The sequence below is a fragment of the Phaethon lepturus genome, unplaced genomic scaffold, assembly GCF_000687285.1.
Source record: "Phaethon lepturus isolate BGI_N335 unplaced genomic scaffold, ASM68728v1 scaffold39903, whole genome shotgun sequence".
NCBI classification, from domain to species: Eukaryota; Metazoa; Chordata; class Aves; order Phaethontiformes; family Phaethontidae; genus Phaethon; species Phaethon lepturus.
Window position 1 is genome coordinate 22,934 of NW_010527989.1, and position 9,563 is coordinate 32,496.

General features: G+C 38.1%; 1 protein-coding gene across 1 annotated transcript in view; it reads left to right on the forward strand.

Annotated features, from left to right (window-relative positions):
• The window catches only part of LOC104618039 (melanopsin-A-like), a 25,197-nt gene extending 21,643 nt beyond the window's left edge, over positions 1-3,554 (forward strand). Inside the window, exons 9-12 of the mRNA XM_010283525.1 lie at positions 1,289-1,441; positions 1,974-2,042; positions 2,490-2,528; positions 3,363-3,554. Coding sequence (XP_010281827.1) covers positions 1,289-1,441; positions 1,974-2,042; positions 2,490-2,528; positions 3,363-3,554 — 453 coding nt within the window. The remainder of the gene's footprint in view (positions 1-1,288; positions 1,442-1,973; positions 2,043-2,489; positions 2,529-3,362) is intronic.
• Positions 3,555-9,563: the final 6,009 nt, after the last annotated feature.

Sequence of the window (9,563 nt, forward strand, 5' to 3'; positions counted from 1 at the left end):
CCTCCTGGATGTTTTGTTAAGCTCTTCTAAAAAATGTTCCATGGAGACACTTCAGTCTGGAGACACTTCACTCTGTAGACTCATCTTCATCATTGCTTCCCCAATAGTTAGAAAGACGCTTCTGAAAATACAATCTTGATTGTCACTGTTCCAAATGAAATTAATTTTTCCTTCCCCTTCTTCTGCATTCCCCTTATCATTCCCCACACTTACACAGAAAAAACAATCCTGATCGTCCTTAGAGAAATCAATCTGTTATGTATTAAAATTCTGGTATAGTATCACCAGTGGGGATTCTCTCTTAATAGTAGCAGACTCATCAGGCCACTTTCTCCAGTTCATGACTTTCTACACCTCTTATTTTTATTTTCTTCCCTGAGGAAAGTTTATCAAAGTATCAATAATTAAAAACATCAAATACTGGAAGTATCAATAATTGAAAACATCAAACGTTGGAAGTATCAATAATTGCTTTGAGTATTTTCAAGCAATTATATACTCTCATCTGATGGAAGCTACATCCAAAGCACATACATTGCTGCATGAAAAAAAATTAAGAAAGTATATTGCACTGCATTTTAAAGCAAGGTACACTGTCAAACAGAAAATAGGTTGGTTTGCCATGAGCTGCTCATCACAACTCCATTAGCTGTTTCATTGTTTTATCATGATATATAGAACTCTGTGATTCCTCATCATTGTAGTGAAAAGGCTGATGGAATGAGGAAAAGGAACAGAATTTCTGACTTTAGGAAATTCTGGTGGGTTGGGGTTTTGTCTTTTTATTCTTCCGTTTTCCTATTAATTGGAACAAAATGTTTCTAAAGCACTGATTCTGAAGTCCTCAGACATTTCCTTCTATTTGTTTCTGTTTCTACCCAAGCCATTTTGGAAACTTTGGCCCCAATTCCTCCATACACCTGTGCTTCCTCCTTGGGTACTGCTATGGAAATACTGCCTCCTCAGAGCTACAAGGTACCTCAGAGAAATTTCAACAATAGACTATAAAAAAATCACTATTTAGTTTGAAATTTTGCAGTGCATCCTGTGGAGAAAAAAAATTAAAAACTAAGCTGAATATTAGACTCAACAGACTTGACACTTTTGTTTGTACCTCTCATAATCAAAGATTTCATGAAGTCATACATGGCATAACTTTTGTGCAATGTCTTCTATACAATGTCTGTCTCTTTTACAATTTCTGTCTAGGTAAAACTGATTCTCATGGGGCAAATTGGACAGAAGTCTAAAGAAGCTAAAGTGATTGCTTTTGTTGTATTAATTTTAGGGCTGTACTGACACAGAAACTGATACCCCCAGTATGTTCTCCAGACTTGCTAGAAGACAGATTTCCTGTGAAACGGGTAAAGACACAACTCAAACTACTGACATAGGAGCGCAACCTAAACTGAAGAGACACGATTCTGGGATTTGTGAGAAGGTAATAGACTGCATAATATCTAAATTCTCTGACAACTGGTAGGTTAACAAATCTGCACATTTTATCATAATTAATCATGAAGGTTCCTGCCAAGAAGATGGGGATAACCTATGAGTTAACAGAATGAGTAATGACCTACAGGCTGTAAAAAGTCAACAGCTTTTTATTTCCACCCTGGTTCATTATTCATCTGTCTTTATTGCATTTCTGACAAGCAATTGTGCTGCTTTAGTGAGCTTAGGATCAAAATGGTATGTTATCTTGTGTTTAAAGTGTGTATTCAGTAATATTTGTACTTCACTGTCCAAATTACTTGGTCAATCTTTCTGTTGTCTCACTATTTGCTACCAAATGAACACATATGGTGAGATGTAAAAAACAAGGCTATCTTTAGCATATCACTACTTTTCAGTCAATCCTCTGCTGTCCCTTTTTTTTTTCTTTTTCCTATACTTTGCCTTTCACATATGTAAAATATTGTGACATACCTATATGCCATTTATCTCTTTCTTATCTGTGTTCATTTTTTCAGACAGCTGTAGATGCTGATGACATATCCATGGTGGAATTGAATGTCAAAGAGTACACTGCTACATCTACTGTAAGAATTACTATTTTAATATTTGGCATGGGTCTGACTAAATAAAGGAACTAAAGACTAATAACAATCCCAGCCTTTGAGCACAAATTAAGTTAATTTTTGAGATGCAAACATCACACAGCAGAATATAGAAAACATGACCACAAAGGGTAGATCATTGTTGAAACTCAACAGGGGAAAACATGTACTACAGGGTTCTCCTTAAGTCCAGCTTCTTCAAGGAACTTGAATATTCTCTGGAATACAGTAGGACCCCTAATGAGGTCTGTGATTTCCTTGGTGGAGCACAAAAGCATTAAGTTTGTGCCATCTTTATACGAATAATATACACAGTAAGCTGAGATAGCCATTCTGATGGATGTGCCTCTGAGACAGCCATAGTCTTTTGGCAAGTACTGATGTACAAAGTGACATTGTTAACTACTTAATGTTCTCTGATTTGGGTAGCAGCAAACAACTAAAAAATGCAACTTGGAGGAAATCAGGGTAAGTTTTTGAAACATGCCATATCACCTATTCAGTAAGTTGTTGCACTAGGGTCTGTTTCTTCTTCCATGCAGCAAAGCTACGGCATACTGATAAAATTTTTTTGACATCTGCCATGTCAGATGTCAAAGTGAGTCATCTTGCCTTAATTCTTGACAGACACGGAAATAAAAGAGTTGACAGGTGAAAACAAGCCAGTTTATCTTTGCAGTATTAACACCAGTGTAATGTAAATGTCTTAAATTATCTCTTTATTGTTAGTAGTGATCCTTACAAGCTATTGCTAGTCTCACCCTAACACTGTGCAAGTATAACATTGATATTGTCAAACAATGTTAATTTATCTTTCCCTCAATTCCTGTTTTCACTTCATTCTCCAGTTTGCTTCCCCCTTCAAACTATCCATGCCTTTATCACTACATTTTACATCACCTCTTGGCCCAGTGAACCTAAACAGTCCGTCTTTATGGAGGGACTCCTTGCTTGATTGAATTCATAGTGTCTGAGCATATTCACAGCACTTTTGTTCATAGTTGGATGTGCTGTCATTAGCCTGGTCTTTCATCAAAGTAGACAAGCTCGTAAGTAGCAAGTGCAAAGTTTGTGTGTTAGTACATTAACTTAACAGGTTTTTTTCTCATAAGTTATCCATTAAATATTAAAAAAATGTTCAGATCTACTTTTTCCTCCATCCTTTAAGTTTGGTTTACAGTTAGTCATGGGGATCAGCAAAGTACTTATCTAAATACATGCCACTTTTTCATAGATGATGCAACCTGATCTCCTTGTAGATGTTTGTGCTTTCCATTTATTTTAAATCTTTGCATCCTTTAGAGAGGTGACAGCCTGAATAGTATTGGACAAAGAAAAGGAGAGTCTCACCACGGACCATCTGCAGCCCAGATACCAAGCATTACAGTAACATACAGCAATGTCCAAGGAGCAGAGCCGCCTTCTGAATATAACTCTGGTTTCCTGTACCCTAAGATCAACAGACACAAGCAGAACAAGAAATCCAACAGCTAAGTGAGCGGTGCAAGCCAGAATGTCACCTTAGCCAATACCGCCGGAACAACTATGGACCAGCTGACTCCAGAATACCTTCCTACATTGTTCTGTAATTCTCCTACAAACACAACAAGACAAGCCAGGCTAAAAGCAACGGGAGTAAGCTTTTCAGCATCAGAGCTCTCTTCAGTGGTTCACTTTTTGATCTGAGTCACACTGCCATTTTATTATTTCTTCTTTATGCAGCTCATGAAACAAGTTCTGTCACTTGGATTTTACTCTGCTCAGGTGTATTCCACCACTGCATGGATCTTACGTACAAGCCTCCAAGGATTAACTTGAGAGAAAAGGGAAGTATGAGATTCAAAACTGGCCTTTGTTCACTCAGTATAGTTTAATTTCAAAGCTGTTACAGAGCTAAAGCTGAGAGACTTGGGGCAAAATGTACATTACTTCCTGAAGACGGTTTCTTCATTATTGTGAAGTTCCTCCATGAAATGAAAACTTAATCACACAGTCAGTGCTCCTTTCTCTCATTGACACATTTTCCCCCATTTTCTTCTACAATCCAATTGAAAGGCAATGCACTTGAGCAGTAATTTGAAGTCTCAGATTTTTATTTTAATTTCTGAGATTCTGGGGGAAAAGAAACACGCTGAGGACAAGACTATGGTCCTTTCCATACTTAGCTTATTTTTCCAATAGTCACTTAAGAGACCAGTTTAACCCACTCTTAGCTAACCTCCCCAGAGCTATAGCAAAGTGTTAGGAAACTCTTTCCAACTTTCCTTTACCAGGTTTCATGAGAATAATGCAGAAGTCAAAGCAATGTTTGTACTGAAAAGCTGATGGGGAAGTCAATACATCTGCCTTTTAATACTTCAAAGTGGTTTACCTTCAGAAGTGCTTTTCTAAAGTAAATCTTGGGAGAAGAAGGGTTAGTCGTTCAAAAATCCACACCCTCCCCACTGTAGCATTTTAATTTTTCCCTTCTGTAGCAGCATCCTTATAGCTGAGGTTTATTTCCATGGTGACTAAATCCACGAGATTGTATTTATTTCCCTCAAAAGGAAAGGAAGAGTTCTATGAAATAGTGATTTTTTGCTTTTCCCTTCTAGTGCATGAGAATAAATGGACAGAATTAATTTGCAATCCATAGCAGTCTACATCACAAGAATAGGTATAGTCAGTCCACAGTGGGGATATATACCTTCTAAGCCCAAAAGCGCAGGGAACAAAGAGCTACTGAAGCAGTTCTTCCCCATGGGACCTCCAGTAGTTCTCCCTTTGGTTGCAATAATGAAAGCAACCCAGCAAGTAATTTTTTCCTAAGTAAATCAGTTCTTCCTTATGCCACATCAGAAAAAGCCATAAAATCAATAAAAATATAAGCAGCTTATTCCTTTGAGGGGAAAAAAAGTAATCAGTGGTTTCCAGAAGATTTGAGGCATTGTTTTGAAGCAAACTTCTGGAAACTTACTTCAAACTCAGGTTTATTAAAAGGAAGGTTATTAAAACTAAAAATGGAAATGATAATGACTTCGGCAGCAGCCAGATGTTAGATCATGAAAAAGTGGGCCATTCAGGCTGGTAATAAACTGCCAAAAGAAACAAACTGTTCAAAATCCAGGATGTTTTTATAAAAATAAAACCATGGGCATTAGAGATGGAAAGGAGCTATAACAGTTCCTCCCTCCACCTATCACAACCGGATATTGTCTCCAGGCAGAGAACAATATTAAACTGATAACATATACAGTTAGCAACAAGGGGGAAGAACAACGAGAAAACATATCATCTTCAAACAGGAAGTATGTTCAAAGATATTAATCAAGTCTAAGGAATTTTATTATGACTTATTGCTTGGGCTTTTAAAATTATTTAAAAACATGAAGCATGTAATTCTTTCCATATTTTGTCATGAAGACCATTCACACTAGAGAAAACTGGGAAGAAATACTAGGAAATGTTGCCCATTTCACATGGGTCACAAAAGGCTGAACCTGTCAAGAAAACAGGTCAAATTCATGCATGCTGTTTCTTGTGTTAATAAGAAGTGCATGGCATCTGTCATTAAGAGCTAGACCCTTTGCTGCTGTCATGATTTTGTTCCCAAGTACTATTCCTGAAGACTATACTCTGCACTCTTTGGCATTCCCTTCCACTTTTAGAGGGTATAAAAAGAATACTTCCATGGCTAGAAAAGCCTTACGAATCCACAGCATGTTGTTCTCTATAACTTTCATGTCCAATATGTACTAGAGATTAGTTTGTATCTATAAAAAGAACTACAGCTGTTCATGCTCATCTACTTACAAGAGGCTTGAAAAGTAGATATTAATTAGGGAGAATTTGTTTGGGAGCACTTCAAAACTCTTGTGTGTATTCCCTGTGTAACTAACAGCTTTGCCTTCCCTTCATCTCTATCGAGACTATAAAAATCATTCAGGGGAAAGCCTACAAAATTCCTTTCACCTGAGTATCTCTCCAAGTGATTCACACTGTAACCCCAGTGGCATTTGGAATAAATCGTTATTAGTTCATATTTCGTCTCATCTTAGCAGCTTTATTTGTGTCCTGTATTCCCTACTTAGCAGCCATTCTTTCCACTTTGCTGTCTCTTTACACCCTTTAACACAGATGACTGATTGGATTAAAATAATTTAGGACTGAGATGATTCATGTTTCAGTTAAAGTCAACTGAACGGCCTGTTCTGCACTGGAGAGATCGCCTGTAGTTCACCATGCACTTGGGTATGTTCCAGTGACCTGGAGGTGTGAAAGGACTAGGGCAAAACCGAGGTGCTTCCCTTTGGCCTTTTGTACTACAGCAGCTGTTCATAGAGCAGCCTGCTGGCAAAGGCAAGAGCAAGCAGTGTTGTGAGTTAACAGACAAGCTCTTCCCCTCCATGGGCTTGAGTTCAAATTCAGACTTGGGTCACAAGTGAAAATGGTCTGCTCACCCAAGCAATTCTGCAAAACTGCTCAGCAATTGGTCACTAATGGTGGTCCTGCAAAGAAGGTGCCAAGAGCCAGTGCAATAAAAGGCTATTGCAAGTCATGATAACCCCATCAAATTTACAGCCTTAATGCTCATTTTCAAACTCATGCAAAGTTCACAGTTGTCAAGAGTTATAAGTTGTCCTATTTACATCCCTTCTAAGGACAGCAGTCTGAGTAGATTATCACTGTAAGCTTAATACAGCCAGAAAAGTTTCTCTAGAGCAAATCTAGCCTCAGCAGTTTAATATAAAGCACAAACATTAGTAAGAAGATTCTTTTTTTAGTAGGAAAATACTTCTTTTAGTTGCAGCAGTCCTGGCAGAAGCAGGGTTCTGCTGGAGACACAACACAGGAATTGTAGGTACCTGGCTTGCAGAGCAAAGCAAATGCTGCAAGAGTCAAGCCAGCGTAGGAAAAAGCTAGTACATTTTCCAAACACTGATATCACCTCACTGTGTATAGAGATGTCAGGATCTCATGATATTAGACTGCAAAGCTGGCCTCCCGGTTCTTGGTTGGCATATTACCTACAAACACTTTTGGGCAATTACACTGGCTCTCAAAATTAAGGTTCAGCTGAAACTGGGGGTAAATAATAGGACCAGTGTTGGGGAAAAATGGAAATGGATTCATTCTTCCTTACAGTGAACTTTTCCTCCCTACCCTTCTGTTTGGTTTTTTTTTTTTTTTTTAATTTTTAAACTTACACACACTGCACTATTGATGCAGATTCAGTACCAAAGATATTTTTGATCATTTTCAGGAAAATTTTAATCAACTCTTGCCAAGGAGACTTTATGTGGGAGAATCTTTTTAAGACCCGTTTTCATTTGGGCTACTACAATACATACTCAGTCATAATCCATCAGATCTATGACTGAGTAGCATAGAAATTCACAGCAAAAATGGCCTAAGTAGGTCTTCTGATACCAATTGTAACTTGAAAGATATGTAGAATTTGTAGAAACACCCTTTTTAACTTTATCAGGCTTGAGTCAAGCCTTATGTATGCTGCAGAGCAGAATGAGCTGTCTCAGCACACAATCACATACATTCATAATGTCAAAGCTCATCATGCGCTTCTTAGTCCATTATTGTTTGATGTTTTCATTTATGGAGTCCTATGTGATTTTCTAATATTACAATTTATCCTGGAGATAGATATCTTCTACATTAGTGTGCTGGTTTTGGCTGGGATAGAGCTAATTTTCTTCCTAGTAGCTAGTATGGGGCTATGGTTTGGATTTGTGCTGGAAACAGTGTTGATAACACAGGGATGTTTTAGTTACTGCTGAGCAGCGCTTACACAGAGGCAAGGCCTTTTCTGCCTCTCAGCCCACCCCACCAGTGAGGAGGCTGGGGGTGCACAGAAGAAGTTGGGAGGGGACACAGCCAGGACAGCTGACCCCAACTGACCACAGGGATATTCCATACCATATGACGTCATGCTCAGCATAGAAAGCTGGGGGAAGAAGGAAAGTGGGGGACATTTGCAGTGATGGCGTTTGTCTTCCCAAGTAACACGTGATGGAGTCCTGCTTTCCTGGACATGGCTGAACACCTGCCTGCCTATGGAAAGCGGTGAATGAATTCCGTGTTTTGCTTTGCCTGTGTGCGGGGCTTTTGCTTTACTTATTAAACTGTCCTTATCTCAACCCACGAGTTTTCTCACTTTTACTCTTCTGATTTTCTCCCCCATCCTGTTGTGATGCAACAACAGTGTGAGCAAGTGGCTGCGTGGTGCTTAGTTGCCGGCTAGGGTTAAACCACAATTAGTAATGGGAAATTTTATGCGCAGTTGCAGTATATGCTTCATTATATGAATTTGTGTTTCTCCCCACAAAGAATCTGCTCTCAGTGTTATGACCCAACTTTAGCATTCTACCTTGTTATAGATCTAAAAATATGTAAAAATGTTGCTAAGGAGAACTTTTGCGAACCATGTTTTACCCACAAGCCATTATTCATTTCCCTCAACATTTAGACTTCACTGGGACTTCCATGTGTGTACAAGATGGTTCAGAAACAGACACAAAAATCTGAGACTACATCATTGGATAACACAAGCTCTCTTATATAAAGTTTCATAAAGGACGTTTCCTGAATAGGCCATGGGACACTTATGGGCATATTTACAATTGCTATATGCTTTCCACTGACTGGAAAAATAGAATGGAAAATCCATACCCTTCCACACAGTGCCATGCCTGAAGGGACACACAGAAAGTGGCTGTACAGCACTTCCTTCAAAAGCCCTAGTACTTTAAAAATGTATTACATATGCCCAGATGCACCCTTTGGATTGGCATAATTGATTTTTATAAAGTTTTTCAGATGCCCAAAGTTAATCATGTGCATAAACATTTACACAATCGTTCAGGACACACAACTGAAATGAAGGAGTTAAGAGTATGTTAGGTCAGTGCTAAAAGTTACTGAATTTTTAAAATATTTTTCCAATCTAGTATTTGCTGCTAACTCCACAGAACTGTGCATTAATAAATCTCTTAACTTTCACATTTTTTAAAGCCAAGGTAAATACTGATAGATGAGCAGGGCTGCAAACTGTATTGTTATTAGGCTTACTGTGATTTGATGTATAAAGCAGTACTTTGGTACAGCAAACCTTACTAAGGGGAGGAAGAATATGCCTGAGAAAATGCACAAAAGTTGGAATCAGAAGTTCAGGAATCTATTTTTATTTTTTCCATGTTTTCTGTGTGACCTCGAGAAAATTACTTAATCTTTTCATATCTCAGTAATTCTACCTGTAAAATAGAGATATTATGCTCTTCATCATCAAAAGGCTACTCTCAACTAGCTTATGCAGTTTGTTCCAAGATTCACAACTGGAAATAGTTTGTTTTTTCCACTGTTCACATTTTCTTCCTTTACTGTACAGTTAGCAAAAAGTCTAAACTATACTATTACATAGGAAAGTCAGAGATTGTTACTGAAGAAGATAAGGGCCTCCAACTATTATTTAAAAATATGAATCCTTTTGATGCTGCTGTCCTCAGCTGA